This window comes from Podarcis raffonei, chromosome 10, assembly GCF_027172205.1.
Source record: "Podarcis raffonei isolate rPodRaf1 chromosome 10, rPodRaf1.pri, whole genome shotgun sequence".
Taxonomy (NCBI): domain Eukaryota; kingdom Metazoa; phylum Chordata; class Lepidosauria; order Squamata; family Lacertidae; genus Podarcis; species Podarcis raffonei.
In genome coordinates, this window is record NC_070611.1 from 70,818,252 (window position 1) to 70,835,480 (window position 17,229).

General features: G+C 46.4%; 1 protein-coding gene across 1 annotated transcript in view; it reads left to right on the forward strand.

The window, feature by feature from the left end:
- The window catches only part of LOC128422515 (collagen alpha-1(XI) chain-like), a 45,360-nt gene that overhangs the window by 17,404 nt on the left and 10,727 nt on the right, over positions 1-17,229 (forward strand). The window contains exons 15-23 of the mRNA XM_053406607.1: positions 763-822; positions 2,814-2,849; positions 3,703-3,783; positions 6,206-6,250; positions 7,104-7,175; positions 10,533-10,568; positions 10,710-10,745; positions 12,033-12,074; positions 16,245-16,283. Coding sequence (XP_053262582.1) covers positions 763-822; positions 2,814-2,849; positions 3,703-3,783; positions 6,206-6,250; positions 7,104-7,175; positions 10,533-10,568; positions 10,710-10,745; positions 12,033-12,074; positions 16,245-16,283 — 447 coding nt within the window. The remainder of the gene's footprint in view (positions 1-762; positions 823-2,813; positions 2,850-3,702; positions 3,784-6,205; positions 6,251-7,103; positions 7,176-10,532; positions 10,569-10,709; positions 10,746-12,032; positions 12,075-16,244; positions 16,284-17,229) is intronic.

Genomic DNA, 17,229 nt, shown 5'->3' on the forward strand with positions numbered 1-17,229 from the left:
AGTGCTAGCCTTTTGTTTTTCTGCAATTGTCATTTGTCTCGCAATGCAAGTTCTTCAGGAGATTTTATGTATAGATGCACCACTTTTCGGGGAAAAGGCAGCTTACGAAAGAGATTTAACAGAACAAAAAAAATACTTTAAAAATACAAGTAAAAGCAATCCAATTGCAAAGATAAAAGAAAATAAAGGTCAGACGTTTGAAACAGTTTGAAAACCCAACTCCCAATGCCTTTCTCAAAACGCCAGTTGAAACTAAAATGGTCCTGAAGTTTGCTTTTCAAAGGGCTACATGTGCTTCTTTTTAGGAAGTAATTTCAAAGATCTGGAGCCACCACTAAAAAAGCCCTGTTTTGATTGCCCACCAGCATGATGGAACTTGATGGTGGGTGTGTGAGGAGGGCCTCAGAGGCTGATCTTAAAGCCTAGGCTGGTTTATATGATCGCAGATCGTCCTTCAAATCACTTGATCCTGAGGCATTTAATGCTTTGAAAGTCAACAGCAGCACCTTGAGACTCAAAGGTCTACCATCGTCACGGGTGTCCATATGCAGAAATTAAAGCTGCAGAACCCCTGTTCTAGTCACCTCTGGTTTGGTCCCCAAATAATGCTCTGAGCTCCCTTTTCTTTCAAACGGGTTACCCCTGTTGCATTTTAGGAAACAGAAAAACAAGTGAGCTTTGGACTTGCTACCCTGCAAGAGTATTTCAGGATACGGTGAAAGGGGTTCAAAGTGGGCTGAATTTTTGCCTTGATCTCTGCAGGGAAGCCCGGGATTTGGCATTCCAGGACAGCTGGGGCTGAAGGGCGAGCCAGGAGAAAGGGTGAGTTGGGAAATTGGGCAGCGAGTGTCCATCAAAGGAGAAGAGACAAGGAAGTGGGGGCAGAACTGGAATGAAGCGAATCTGGCTTTTGGGAATGTTCCTCTCCTCTCTGCCCTTCCAGACACACCGTATTTTTTGCTCCATAAGACGCACCTAGTATTTAGAGGGGGAAAGCAAGAAAAAAAATATTCTGTGCAGAGCATGTAAGTGGCTCTCGCTTTTCTTGCTTCAAACCCTTCCATCCCTCCTTCCGCTTCACTGAGAAGCCAGCAGAGCAAGCTGCGCAGCTCTCGCTGAAGCCAGCAGAGCAAGAGCGATAGCTGCACAGCGCCTCTTGTTCTGCTGGCTTCCCAGCAAAGCGGGATGAGGGATGAAAGGGAGCCCTTACAAGGGAGCGCTGAGCAGAGCCTGGCAGTGGCTCTTGCTGGCTTTTCCGGGAGGTGTGGGAAGGGACAGAGGGCAGCCCGTCAGTCCCTTCTCCCACCTTGCGGAAAAGCCCCCAAGAGCTGCACACACACTCCGTGCGGCTCTTTAAAGGGAGCGCTGAGCAGAGCCTGTATGCATCCCAGATGCGAATGCAGGCGGGAGGCTCTGCTTTAAAGAACCTAGCGTGTGTGCGGCTCTTGGGGACTTTTCCGCGAGGTGGGAGAAGGGACGGATGGGCTGCCCTTCTCCCTCCTCGGGGAAAAGCCCCCAAGAGCCGCACACACACTCCACGCGGCTCTTTAAAGGGAGCACTAAGCAGAGCCTCCCGCCTGCATTCGCTCCATAAGACACACATGCATTTCCCCTTACTTTTAAGTGTGTCTTATGGAGCGAAAAATACGGTGATTTGAAAGCTAAGTTTATGGGTTTTCCTGTGCTAGCTTGCACATGGAGCAAACACTGCCTTGTGCATATACCTATTTTAACTGATAGTTTGATTTATGGGGATTTTTAATATGATAATGTTTATATGAACAATGTTGCTTTCTGGATTGCCATGTTTTGAAATGAATCAGTATTTGAATAACAACATAGGAAGCTGGCTTATATGTAAAGTCAGACTGTTGGTTCGTCCAGCTCTGACAGGCAACAGCTGTGTAGAGTTCAAGACAGGGAGATGCATGCAGATCAGATGCTATGCCACTGAAATTCAGCTGTAACCTTAAGTTAGAGGAGGCTACCTTAAACTGAGTCAAACCAATGTCCCATACAGCTCAGTAATGTCTTTGCAAGTCCTGGGAGTTTAGCAGGCTAGATATTTAGAGGAACAACATTCTAGCCGTATTCCCTGGCACCCAGGGGTGGAAACAGGACAGTGCCAACCTTGGCAAAGCCTCTCTTACTGTGGCGGTGGCTTCCACATTCTGGCGAGATCTCGCAAGAGTTCCACGAGACCTCACGAGATTTTGAAGGGCTTGAAGGGACGCGAGTGGCGCTGTGGGTTAAACCACAGAGCCTAGGGCTTGCCGATCAGAAGGTTGGCAGTTTGAATCCCTGTGACGGGGTGAGCTCCTGTTGCTCAGTCCCTGCTCCTGCCAACCCAGCAGTTCAAAAGCACGTCAAAGTGCAAGTACATAAATAGGTACCGCTCCAGCGGGAAGGTAAATGGCATTTCCGTGCGCTGCTCTGGTTCGCCAGAAGCGGCTTAGTCACGCTGGCCACATGACCTGGAAGCTGTACGCCGGCTCCCTCGGCCAATAAAGCGAGATGAGCGCCGCAACCCCAGAGTCGTCTGCGACTGGACCTAATGGTCAAGGGTCCCTTGACCTTTTACCTTTAGCAAGATCTTGCCAGATCCGCCACAGCTACCTCTTGTTTCTCCAGGGGCATTCATTTTTGCCACCTGAGGCGGTTGCCTCAGCCTGCCTAATGGATGGGCCAACCCTACTAGGATCTCGGTCACTTCAGGCATTCATTCATTTTGGTTGTTAGTGTCTTCCCCGCAATTCATGTTTTGCCAGTGCATGTGGTATATTCCTGACTAACCTTTTCAATAAATTTAACAGGGAAACGTTGGCTTGTCCGGCAAGCCAGGGCAAAAGGTGAGGATGCAGCTGAACAGTGCAAGGCGCAGAATACTTTTAACAATACTTTTTAGCCAGGTTATTCAGAGAATTTCACGTACGGTATGTCACCAGCTCCGACAACAAACCTGAAACTAAGCAGGTATTTCTTTTAATCTTCATAGCACATGGACTAAGCTACAAACTACAGTGGTAGTTATGTAGCAAATGCCTTTAAGTGCAATGTGTGTGGTTTAAATGGATTGTCAGCATGGTTCATTTTAAAATTTGACCTGGATGGGTTTATTCCCCATCCTTCAGGAGGTGTGAGACAGCCTGGTTTTTATCCGGACCCCAATGTATGGGCAGGGGAGGGGGAAAAATCACCACTAGACCTGGAAAATCCTGCCAACCTAGCAGTTCGAAAGCACATCAAAGTGCAAGTAGATAAATAGGTACCACTCCAGCGGGAAGGTGAACGGCGTTTCCGTGCGCTGCTTTGGTTTGCCAGAAGCGGCTTAGTCATGCTGGCCACATGATCCGGAAGCTGTATGCCGGCTCCCTGGGCCAATAAAGCGAGATGAGTGCCGCAACCCCAGAGTCGGCCACGACTGGTCCTAATGGTCAGGGGTCCCTTTACCTTTACCTTTAGACCTGGAAAAAGCTCCCATTGGTGCCAATGGGAGCTTTTTCCCCTCTGGAGCTTAAGAGGTAGGGTTTTTTCAGGACCCTGAAGAAGGAGGAAAAGGTAAAGCTTTTCTTCTTTCTGCACAATACTCTCAATAATAACTGACACACACATTCTGCAAGTCAGAATAAGGTTGCTGTTTCCAGGGGAGGAGAGAGAGAGAGGGGCAAAATAGACCAACATCTTGGCTATTGTTTACTTCAGGGGGAAGCTGGTCCAAAGGGCCAAAAAGGTGAGCAAGGACCGTCCGGAAGACCTGGGGAGTCCGGCCTAAGAGGTAAAGATGTAAGTAGAAACTAAAAGTACAAATCTGGGGAGCTGAACTTTGCAATTTCTGAACCAATGACTAGGGGAGGAAGTATGTGATTATTTAGCTCAGGGCTAGCCAGAATAAATTGCTGGATTACAACTCCCATCATTCTTTTTTTAAAAAAAAAAAAATTATTGGTTTTTTTAACATATCATTTCCAACAGTCATATAACATAACTTCTTATCTTATGCAATGTTTTAGACTTCCGTCAACACCTCTGATTTTTCTTTCTTTCTCACTTATTCTGCATTTCTTAATTTCCTTATTACTCTTAATTATCAATAACTAATAATTTTCCTCATAGTCTTTCTTGCAATATTTCAAATAACCCTCCTTTCAAAACTTCTTGCAGTCCTACTAGCGCAATCTGTTCATTACCATTACTTTTCAAATAGTTCACATATTTACTCCAGCCTTCTAAAAATCTCTGGTCCCGCAGGTTTCGAACCCTTCCTGTTAATTTATCTAATTCTGCATAGTCCATCAATTTCATCCGCCATTCTTCTTTCACCAGTACAACTCCCATCATTCTTGACCATTGGCCCTAGGCTGCTGGGAATTGTAGTCTCTCAGCCTCCCATCCTTGTTCCTGATAGTGAGGTCAATTACATGCAGGTGTAGTCCTGTATCTCAATGACTTTTTGCTCGGGGTAAATGGGTACGAAAATCTGGAACTGCAGGTTGTAACCGCAGCAAAGGAACGTAGGGATGAACATTTCAACTTGTTGACACTAACTGTGAAACTCTGCGAAAACGGATGCTTTGAATTCATACTAGGGAGAATCAGGGAAGAGGGGGTGCCTGGGGTCCAGGTAACAGCTTGAGAAATCTAGCCCTTTTTTATTTTTATTTTTATTAAATTTTATTTAACATATTTATTACAAAATACAAGCAAAATACTGGAAATACATACATACATACATACATACATACATACATATTTCAGATAAGCACACATATATAAAAAAGAACAAAAAATAAAAAAGGAAGAAAAGAAAAAGAAAAAATAAGGAAAAAAAGAAGAAGAAATCTAGCCTTCTTTCTAATCCCTTGCAATACAAACCCACTGAGTACTTAAACCAGGGGTTGGAAAAAAATTTAGCCATGGGCTGGTCCACTGTCCCTCAGACCTTGTGGCAGGCCAGAGAAGCCGCACCGGCGGGGGGAGGAACTGGAAGAAGAGGCGAGGGGGGCAAGTAGTCCTTCTCCCCAGCCCCAGCCCCAGCTGCTGCGCTTACCTCCCAGGGGCTGCCACCACCACCACCACCACCGCTGCTGCTTCTCATGGGTAGCAGAGCGAGCTCGTCTGCTCCGCTCTCTGGCCCACAAGAGCACCCGGCGGCAGATGGAAGATGAGCAGCTGGCTCCAGAGAGGGGCTGCTTAAAATGGCGCTCAGCCAGCTCAGCCCTGTCAGGAGTTCAGCCTACACTTGAGTAGGACCCTGGCAGAGACACATGCCCGACTGGCATGTTCTCTCCCTCCTGGTCGATCGTTCGGGAGTTTCAAAAGCTTTCTTCAGCCCGAACGTCACAGCGACCGATGCCAACTGACACCGGCACACTTAGGGATCCGCAGAGTTTGCGCACCTTGCATGACAGACCTCAGCAACTCAGCATTTTGGCTAATCTACTTTATTTACATATAAACACACACAGAACACTGCAACATGGCTCCCTCTCTCTCTCTAGCATCAGACAGCAAAGAGAGAAAGAACAAAGGACAATAGTCCCACTTCACGGAACACAGTAACACAAACATCCTGTCTTCGTCACTTCCCACTCTGTAGAGTCAAAACATACACCGTCATGTGATAGACAAAAATCCCATGACTGCAATCATGGAGCAGGAATTCTAACAAGCCCAGCCCCCTTCCTCCTCTAGGCAGGGCGAAGAGAAGCCAGGAGGAGGGAGGGAGGGAGGAGGCGCCACCGCTGTGTGTGTGTGGGATGGGGGGGATGGAATGGCGCGGGGGGGGGGAACAGTGCAGCCTGAACAAACAGAAGCCCCACGCCGACCCACAGACAGTCTGTGTGCCGGATCCTGAAGGCAATTGGGCCTGATCTGGCCCACGGACCTTGTTTTGCCGACCCCTGACTTAAGCTAACACATGTAGTTGCATTGACAATTTTGCTCAGTTTTCTGGGGCCTTTCGGGGCATGGTAATGCACAGTCGTAATGTCTGTGTAATATGTCTTAAAAGGGCATACCAGGGCTTTTCCCCAGGCAGAACTTAGTGGCCCCTCTCATATTGCCATTAAAAGAGAACAAGGCAGGTGCTCAAGTTGAGTTTCAGTACCTCTTTTTCTAGAAAAATAGCACTGGGGCTTCCTGACATTACAGCTCTGAAGCTCCTAAGAGGGTATTGCATTGAGCATCGGTCCTTCTGTCCTTCTAGGGGGAAGCAGGCCCTCCTGGTGAGACTGGAGAGAGAGGAATTCGGGTAAGGAATCTCTCTGGACTTGCATGCTGCTGAGACCTCAAACTCTCCATAGCTACCCAGTGAATCCTCTTTTCCTGACACACTAGGTTTTTATTTACCTACAGGTAGTATTTTGATGTATAGGGATTTTGTGGGAATGTTCAGGGATGCAGGAGAGGATGTATTGTTTGATTATAGCCTTTCCAACTTGTGTAAAGAAGTTCACAATTTAGCAGAGTAACATTCCCCTTTTTAAGCTCACAGAGGATGCGTTTGCTCAGGCTCGCTAAAGCCTCTATAATAACTGTTCTGGTATTTCTCCCTTATTCCCTCATAAAAGATAAGACACGACACAGTCTTCTGTAAAAGTATAAAAAGAGTTTACTCACTCACATTCTGTTCACAATCGGATCCCAGAAGGCAGACTTAGCTTAGAAAAGTAACATAAACCTGGAAACTATCTCATAAGGAGACAGTCCCTTTGTCCTCTCTTGGCTGGAAGAGAGCATCTTTGGCTAAGCAGATGTTGCTTCTTTGACGAAAGTAGTCATAGAGAGATGGCGGCCAGTCCTATGCTTTTGTTACCTGCACAGGTGAGGCCACGCCCACCTCTAGTCACATGCAGAGGAAGTCTGTCCCAGCCCAGAAGGAAACAGGAAGTTTACCTGCTGGCTGGACAAACATTCCTCCCCATGTGTAAACATGTTCACTCTAGGAATGTTGTACTTGACTGCTCTTGTGTTTCACATCCCACAGATTTGTCTACCCAGGAGCACTCAGTCCTGTCAGTCAGACCCTTGTCCACAGCTCAGAGCAGAGCAAACTCAGTGAGGATCGAGCCCAAATTGCTCATGTCCCTTCAATTTTTCTGCAGGGTCCTTTGGGTCTGCCAGGACGTCCCGGAGAGCGAGGGATGAAAGGAGAGGCTGGAGAAACGGGCAAGGATGTAAGTTGGATACCACGAGGATTGTGCAGTGAGGGTCGGAATAATTCTGGCACTTTTGAGAGCAAGTTGCCAGAATATTAATATTTTCAGCACTACAGCCTGCCTCGAATAAGAAAGATCTACAAATCACATAACACAGGAGAAACCTCTGCCTTGTGGGGACACATGTGGCCCCCTCTATCTGGCTTTTGGGATTCCTACAAGGCCCTTCATGTGCTCACACTTTTCTCAAGTGCTTTTGCCCGCCTAGAACGTGTCCTTAAAACTGGGTCATGTCCCTTGTTTTCCTGTACGGAGGAGGGAGAAATGTGTGTGTGCGCGTATGTAGAAATCTCTGGCATGGCTTTCTGTGCAAAGCTAAGAGTGGCCCCCATTGCTCCGCCCACTTTTGCCTCTGGCCCCACCCACCCCTGGCATGTGGCCCTTGGGCTGAATAGGCCTCTTGCCGTAGTCTTGTTGCTGAGCAACAGTGTGCAGATCTCAGTGGGGTGGGAGGCCAGCCGACCAGAGGAGCCTTTGAGGTGTACTTGCCTAGAGCTAAACTCAGAATCCGAAGTCAGGTCCAGTCCTAGGGTTGGACAAAGAGCAATCCATGTGGGTCAGAAGGTCCAGAGGTCAGGGAATCTGACGATCATGGGGCCAAGGTGAGCAGGAAGCTCATTCTGGGAATGGAGTTGAGAGATGACCTAACTTGGGGAGAAAACAGCAAAGACCCGATGAAGAGAGCACAGCAGAGGTTATATTTTCTGAGAATCCTCCGGGAAAACAATCTCTCAAAGGACCTGTTGATGGTATTTTACCATTGTGCTGTTGAGAGTGTATTAACTTATGGTCTGTGTGTGTGGTTTGGGAGCTGCACGGTCAGGGAAACAACAATGCTGTCCAGGGTTGTAAAGACTGCGGCGAGAATAATTGGGTGCACTCTTCCCACCTTGGATCAAATCTATGCTTCCAGGTGCCATAAGAAAGCTGCAGAGATAGCGCAGGATAGTGCGCACCCCGGAAATGATCTCTTTCAGCTTCTGCCTTCTGGAAGAAGGTACAGGGTTATAAAGACTAGGACTAGCCTCCTGAGAAACAGTTTCTACCCAAATGCGATTTTGGTTTTAAACGCAGTGTAAGGAGTCTCTATGGGAATATATTGTATTTAAAAATGGGGTATCGGAGTTTTTAGGGGGCTAACCAGGTTGGGATAGCTGGAATAGCAGGCTTGTTGGTTTTTGAATGTCTGATGTAGATTTTTCAATTTCATTGTTCTTGTTATGTACTGAAGTTTTCACCTTGGGCCAGCAGGGGGATACTGTAGATAGTTTTCACTCAGGTCCACATATGCAAATAAGGGATTGAAAGTGACGTTCAGTGATTGGATAGTTACAGAAAGTGGTTACTGTTGCGTTGTACTGGAGCTCTATATAAGCAGGCTGGCTGAACCCTTCAGTTCAGTTCTGTTCTGTTCTGGCCTGTGAATAAACAAGAGCTGTTAGGAGAATTGCTGTGTCGTCTGATATGTTCACCCACAACTTCACAGTTCTGTATGGGACAATGACAATAAAGATTATCATATCGTAGGGCCAGGAACTACAAGCACCGTTTCCAGCATCTGACTGCTGCTGGAAATTCTGCTTCAGAAGGTTGCAGCCAGCTGGTTCCCATCCATGCCTCCTCCTCTTGTGTCCTTGAAGGCTGATCAGCTGCAAGTGGAGTCACTCTGCTTTCTTCCCCTTCAGGCTGCTGTTCTGCAGGCGAAGCTGACTCCAGGCCCATGACAGTACCCCATGCTTGCGTTAAGGTGTAGCTCTGTGAAGTGGCCATGTTGAAACTTGGGTCCAGAATATATTGCACTGTGTTGCCCCAGTTACAGAGAACATTGAATGGAGAGTCTGTTGACAATTACAATGACATGTTGATAATTAAAAATGTAAGATGAGCTCTGCTAGATCAGGCCAGTGGCCCATCTAGTCCAGGATCCATAGCTGGCAACCGTCCCTTATTTGGCGGGAAAGTCCCTTATCCCAGCGCCGTGTCCCGCTCCTGTCCCTTCTTGATCATGTCCCTTAAATTTCCCGGGTTTCAAAGGAAGCAGCTCCTCTCCCTCCCTCCCTGCCGGCCAGGGAGGAGGGAGGCTCCAACTGTGTTGCTTGGCTGCATTGCTCACCCAATAAGGAGTCTAAGAACGACTGGGGGGTGGAGCTTGCATGCCTTGTGCCGATCAAATCGGCCATGTTGCTTGGGGACTCACCTTTGCTCAGCGCTTCCCAGCGGAGAGGTGACAGTGGTTTTCCTTGCTGTGCCCCCTTTGCCGGGTTGCTGCGCTGTGGGAACCACCGCTTGAGGCTTCGTTGGGCTGCTGGCTGGGCTTTCTGCCTTTGGCTTGGAGGGGCTCAGAAGTTGAACATGCCTGTGCTTGGAAAATCCCTTATTTTGGCTGCTGATCCCTTATTTTCAAATCTATAAGTTGACAGCTATGCCAGGATCCCGTTCCCAGATGCCAGTGAGAAGCCCACAAGCAGAATATGATTGCAAGAGCGCTCTACCAACTGGTATTCAACTGGTACCTTTGACTGTGAAGACAAAGCATTAGCCATTATGACTAAGTAGCTGCCAGTAATCTAATTCTCCATAAATTTGTGTGACCCGCTTTTAATGCCACGCAAGGCACTCATCCCTGGCAAGCAGAGTTGTGGATTTGTGGACGCCTTCTGCCACACCAAGGGAGATTGTGAGCATTCTGTTCTACCCGGACACTGAGGTCCAGCGCTGAGGGCCTTCTGGCGGTTCCCTCACTGCAAGAAGCCAAGTTGCAGGAAACTAGGCAGAGGGCCTTCTCAGTAGTGGCACCCGCCCTGTGGAACGCCCTCCCACCAGATTTCAAAGAGAAGAACAACTACCAGACTTTTAGAAGACATCTGAAGGCAGACCTGTTCAGGGAAGCGTTTAATGTTTCATGCATTACGGTACAGTGGTACCTCTGGTTAAGAACTTAATACATTCTGGAGGTTCGTTCTTAATCTGAGACTGTTCTTAACCTGAGATACCAGTTTAGCTAATGTGGCCTCCTGCTGCCGGAGCACGACTTCTGTTCTCATCCTGAAGCAAAGTTCTTAACCCGAGGTACTATTTCTGGGTTAGCGGAGTCTGTAACCTGAAGTGTATGTAACCCGAGGTTACATACTGTATTTTAATATTTTGTTGAATGCTGCCCAGAGTGGCTGGGGAAGCCCAGCCAGATGGGCGGGGTATGAATAATAAATTATTATAATATTATTATTCATATGCAACTCTAAAGAAGATGGTGAAGTATCTCAGCTCAGCACCTCTGACTCCTCTTTCATTCTGCTTTTCTCCTCCTCCTCCTAGGGAGCCGGCGGAGAGAAAGGAGACAAGGGCGAATCCGTAGGTTTGCAAATTCTCCTTGTTAGCCTTGCATGAGAGCCATCCATGGCACCTTTTCAAGTGGGCTAGCCTTCTGCATTCATATCTTGGGTTGTGGTGGTGGTTTCCTTGACAGCATATGTACGTCTTGTGTTTCTGCAGGGACAGCCTGGGCCCCCTGGAACTCCTGGAAAGACCGTGAGTAATGCTTGTTCTCCTGGGGAAATAGTGCAAGATGGGAAGAAAGAGATGGTGTCTCCTTGCTTGGCAAACGTGGCACAGATCAATAGCCAAGCTAACTGGGGAGATTTGCTCCAGTTGAGGACTTTATTAAGGCCCAGGGATTGTATACTCATGGGGGTGGTAGATAGTGGATGCAGGACCCTGGGCAGGAGGCCGGAAAATGTTGGTCTCCCGGGGTGAGGAATTGGGAGGAAAATGCAACACTCCCAGGTGAGAGCTGAGACCTCCATTGGCTCCCAGTACATTTCCGAACACAATTCAAAGTGTTGGTGCTGACCTTGGAAGCCCTAAACGGCCTCAGCCAAGTATACCTGAAGGAGTGTCTCCACCCCCATTGTTCAGCCCGGACACTGAGGTCCAGCTCCGAGGACCTTCTGGCAGTTCCCTCCCTGTGAGAAGCGAAGTTACAGGGAACCAGGCTGAGGGCCTTCCTGGTGGTGGCGCCCACCCTGTGGAACACCCTCCCATCAAATGTCAAGGAAATAAACAACTATCTGACTTTTAGAAGACATCTGAAGGCAACCCTGTCTGGGGAAATTTTTAATGTCTGATGTTTTATTGTGTTTTTAATATCCTGTTGGAAGCCACCCAGAGTGGCTGAGGAGGCCTGGCCAGATGGGCAGATGATAATAATAATAATAATAATAATAATAATAATAATAATAATAATAATAATAATAATTTAGTATTTATACCCTGCCCATCTGGCTGAGTTTCCCCAGCCACTCTAGACGGCTTCCAATCAAGTGTTAAAAACAATACAGCATTAAATATTAAAAACTTCCCAAAACAGGGCTGCCTTCAGGTGTCTTTTAAAGATAGGATAGCTGCTTATTTCCTTCACATCTGAAGGGAGGGCATTCCACAGGGCTTTATTTACTTTATTTACTTAAATTATTATTATTATTATTATTATTATTATTATTATTACTACTACTACTACTACCTTCTGTGGGTGCTAAGGGCTAAGAACTACTTTTAAGAACTCTCTTCTGTACTTTTGTAATTTTTGTAGCTGCTTTTTTAAAAAAAAATTATTTACATTAGTTTTCGGAATCTTACTGTATTATGGAAACCTTTAGTAAAAAAAATGAAAGCCATCTACATCACCCCCCCTTAAAAAAGAAGAAGGAGGTAGTACTTGGAGAACATGGCCAAGCAACTACAAGTGGTGCTTCTCATTTCTGAAAGGGGCTTTCTCTCCTCCCCACGTTCTTATCAATGTTCCTCTGACAATTGTAGGTTCTTCCTCTGAAAAGCAGCGTTGCCGTCAAAGGAGAGAAGGTACCACTTCTTCCCCTACTGAAATATTAGTGATATGACTGAATGTCTTGCATGACTTGGACGAGTTCATTGGCTCGTGTGGAAACCCTTTGTGCATCTCATGGGGTTATGGTCTTAGCTGCCATTCTCCACCTAGAGTGGAGAACCTCAGGCCCTGGTCCAAAGATGGATCTCCAGCTGACCACAGTGCTTCTTGGACGGAACGACTCGCCACAGAGAATGCCAGTCCGTGGCTTGGATGCCCTTCATTCCACCGGAATCTGTAGAGGCTGATGCCAGATTTCTGTGAAATGAAGCCCATCAGGCATGGGTTCCCTCTTCGCCCTTCCCGCTTGAGAGCCCATCGAGCGAAGACTTCATGGCATCCTCAGTCGACCGTGTTGCGGTTGCCGCAGAACTGAAAGAAGACATTGAAGTGAAGCACCCAGATGTTCCTGGTGGTGGTGCCAGTTGTGGAAGACATTGAAGTGAAGCGCCCAGATGTTCCTGGTGGTGGTGCCAGTTGTGGAAGACATTGAAGTGAAGCGCCCAGATGTTCCTGGTGGTTGTGCCAGTTGTGGAAGACATTGAAGTGAAGTGTCCAGATGTTCCTTGTGGTGGTGCCAGTTGTGGAAGACATTGAAGTGAAGCGCCCAGATGTTCCTGGTGGTGGTGCCAGTTGTGGAAGACATTGAAGTGAAGCGCCCAGATGTTCCTGTGGTGGTGCCAGTTGTGGAAGAGCAACCTGGTCCAAATCTTATCAAGGAGCACCCTGCCACACACAAAGTCCAGGTTCACCAGCACACCACTTCACATGTAGGCAGCACGGTACCTATTTACAGAAAATAATTTTGAGAAAGCCCTGATGTCTGGAGACAACCCACACCAAGGGCTCTGGACCCTGCTGTGGGGCGGTGCTAGGGGTTCTGCCCTTACATATGGATATAAGAAAAGGCTTGCTAGGGCACAGCAGAGGTCCATTTCACCCATCACAACCACAGTGGCCAACCAGATGTATCTAGGGAAGCCCGCAAGGAAGACCTGATTGCCACAGACCTTTCCTGATGTTTCTCAGTGATGCTGGGCGTAGCATGTAGATGATAATCCACACCATCTCAGAGGCAGCTGCTGGGAATTGCATGTGCTCAGGCCAGTGGGAATGTTCAGGGTGGCAGGAGAGAGGATATATTGTATATTGTCGAGAGCCAGTGTGGTGTAGTGGTTAAGAGCGGTAGTCTCGTAATCTGGGGAACCGGGTTCGCGTCTCCGCTCCTCCACATGCAGCTGCTGGGTGACCTTGGGCCAGTCACACTTCTCTGAAGTCTCTCAGCCCCACTCACCTCACAGAGTGTTTGTTGTGGGGGAGGAAGGGAAAGGAGAATGTTAGCCGCTTTGAGACTCCTGAAGGGGAGTGAAAGGCGGGATATCAAATCCAAACTACTACTACTACTACTACTACTACTACTACTCTTCTTCTTCTTCTTCTTCTTCTTCTTCTTCTTCTTCTTCTTCTTCTTCTTCTTCTTCTTCTTCTTAATATCCTTCCTAACTAGCGTTAGGGACGTGGGTGGCACTGTGGTCTAAACCACTGAGCCTCTTGGCCTTGCCGATCAGAAGGTAGGCGGTTCGAATCCCCGTGATGGGGTGAGCTCCCATTGCTTGGTCCCTGCTCCTGCCAACCTAGCAGTTCGAAAGCACGTCAAAGTGCAAGTAGATAAATAGGTACCACTCTGGCGGGAAGGTAAACGGTGTTTCCATGCGCTGCTCTGTTTCGCCAGAAGTGACTTAGTCATGCTGGCCATGTGACCCGGGAAAACTTGATTTATTATTATTCAATCAATCAATCAATCAATCAATGAATCTTTATTACGGTTCAGAGACCCAACAAATTGCTACAAAGCAATGCACAATTCAGACAGCCTACCTCCAGGTTAAACAAGCATTTTGTTCAGATTTAAAGATAGGGATCATTGATTCTTGCGACCACCAATAAAAACTTTGCCACTGCTAATGTTCTAGCGTTTGTCCGGTCTTCCAATAATTATTCATTATTATGTTTCTATCCCCTTCTTACCTTCTTGTAATTATTGTTTAAGTTTATATCCCACCCTTATTTTCTTTTTTCTTTATTGGCAGTTCTATACATATATATAATTTTTTATTAAATTATCTGTTTTACAATTAGAAATACTCATTTAAACGTCCTTAAAATATGAATGACTTCCCTTCTCCTCATTCCATGGTTCATTTTGCATATCATAAATCCCTGCGTATTTTACAAAAACCCAAACCATTCAGCATTCCATTATTGCATCCATCAAAATTTCTTTACACTGTTGAATTCAGCTTGTAAAGAAATCCTTTATTTTCTTTGTCCTGAATCGTCCAACCTTCCGCTCTGCCCCAGCAGTATTGGGTTTTCGTATTATGAGACAGAAAGAAAACCTTCACTTTCTTCACACAATGCATTATTGTATACATCTTTGGGTCGTTCCACATCAAATCAACACAAAAAACAAGGATTTCGCCACCCACCGTCTCGGATTTTGATGAAACTTGGTGTACACCTGTCAGAGGCTCAGGAGCAGAAGCACAGGGGAGAGAGCAAATAGAGAGCAGAGGAGAGGAATCCGAGGGGAGCGTAGGGGAATATGACAGTGACCCGAGAGATTCCATGAGCTTCTCCAGCGAATCAGAAGATTCCCAGGAGGGGGCGCCTATGGTAAGGGCGAGGGGAGTCCCAGGGGGGACGCTCCATAAACAAGGGACCAGAGGGGACTCCCAAGGGAGCAGCGGAGGATCAGGACCAGTTCCCCCACCAGAGCACAGTGGGGGGGAAGAGTCACATGAGTCAGGACCAGCTTCTCCTCCAGCGGGGAGAGAAGATGAGTCAGGGATAACCACGCCCCCATCGGAAAGTGGGGAAACGGAGGGAAGGCCAGGTCCAGCTAGCCTCCCCGAAGGAGGGAGCAGTGACACAAGTGTAACGGTCAGAAGGAAAGTGGGAGGCTGCGCGCGCGCGCAAAGTACAAATGTGCAGGAGCGCGGGACAGCAGAAAACCCGGATTGGGAGCCAGGTCCTAAAACCCGAAGGAGGGAGGGGGAAGAGTCAGGGGACTCAGCATCAGAGGAGTCTAGGAAGGGTGAGACCCCGACTAGCAGGCGGACCCAGAGAAGGAAGGAACAGAGGAAGAGGTGGAGTAAGGCTAGAATCTTAAACTGGTGTCAGGGGGGAGGAGATTCAGATGGAGCTTCGGCAGTCTAAGGGTACAGACATAGCGTTGCACACTGCGCGTGTGGAAGTGAAACTGAACTTCAATAAAGACTTTTATACTAAAGAACGAAGCAGCGTTGGTCTTGTGTGAGCTGGGACCTTGGGCAGCGCTGACAACACCCTTCCCTTATGGTTGAAAGAAACCCCCTTAAATTCCCCCCCCCATCTCAAACGGTTTTAATTTTATAGCACTTCAAATTCTAAAATTTTGTTAGAAGACTTAAGAGACCCATAAATTTTATTCTTTGTTGAGAAAGAGCATGTATCTGCAATAATTTCCACCATCAAAAACTTTTGATTCCGTCGTGCCCTTATGCTGAACATTTAGGTTTTCTAAACCTCATTTTTCCACCCAAAAACTACATTTATACATTTTGAAGGCATTTATAAAAACTTTTGAGTGGTATTGTATTTTTTCCCTGAAATCCTCATCATGTTATTGAGCTCTGCGAAAAATTTCAAAGAGATCTGATCATTGGTTATGAAGAAAAGAATTAAAATGCACACAAGACAAAGGATCTCAAGAGGGATAGAAACACAGTTTTCACGAAACTTTGAAGTGCTATAAAATTAAAACCGTTTGAGATAGAGGGGGGGAAATTAAGGGGGTTTCTTTCAACCATAAAGGAAGGGTGTACACCAAGTTTCATCAAAATCCGAGAGGGCGGGTGGTATGACCGCGTTGAACTGACGTTGAATGACCCCTTTATCCTTGCCTCGCATCTAAACTACCAAACTCTGCATGGTATAAACTTCCCTCCCTGGGTAGTTTCTGTATCTCCTTGATCTTTTCTGTGGCCCTTCTCTGACAGAAGATCTCAGGGTCGCAAAGGATCCTGCATGAATGTTCCATTTCAGGGTCTGTTCTTGAACTGACAGATTCATTTACTCACCTGTTTTTTTGCTTCTCTTCAAAGGGAGACCCTGGGCCAGCTGGCAAAGGAACAGACATCAAGGTAAATCCAGACAAAAGTTGGTTTGCATGATGAAACACATTGATCGGCCCTCCAATAGGGTGGGCATAAAATGAAACTTCTCAGTGGCAGCTGGAAGCAAATTCCTTCCTTCCTTCCTTCCTTCCTTCCTTCCTTCCTTCCTTCCTTCCTTCTTTCCTTCCTTCCTTCCTTCCTTCCTTCCTTCCTTTCTTTCTTTCTCTTAATTCAATCTTTATTGGTTTATAATCAACACAGACACACAGCGAAAACAAACAAAAACAGCACATAACTCATAAAAAAGGGGGGAAAGAAAGGAAAGGAAACAGTACAACGCGAAAACACAAAAACATTTCAGCCATCGACGTCCGACCTCCTTGGTGTAGGTTCTTCGTTTCCTTGTTACTCGCCTCTGTTTTTAACAAACTTATTTTTTTTTTTATAATATTTTTATTAAAGATTTTTTTTTATAACCACAAAAACATAACATTACAATACAATACAATAAACACAACAAATACACAAACAAACAAAAACAAAAACAAAAAAACAAGTACAATTTCATATCTTAATTTCTTATACCTTTCTTCTCCGACTTCCTCATGCCTCCCTTTTCTGTATTCCAATTTCTAATCAATTATTCAACAAATCTTCCCTTATTTTAATTTAATTTAATCTTCCTTATTCTCCTTGTCTTAACCGTTACTAATAGTAACCGTTTATTTTCTAGTCCAACATCATTCTAACTTTCATTAATTTTGTAATATTTCTTTAAATAGTCCTTAAATTTTTTCCATTCTTCTTCCGCTGCTTCTCTTCCCTGGTTTCGGATTCTGCTCGTCATTTCTGCCAGACCCATATAGTCAATCACCTTCATCTGCCATTCTTCCAGAGTGGGTAGCTCTTGTGTCTTCCAGTACTTCGCAATAAGTATTCTTGCTGCTGTTGTAGCATACATAAAAAAAGTTAT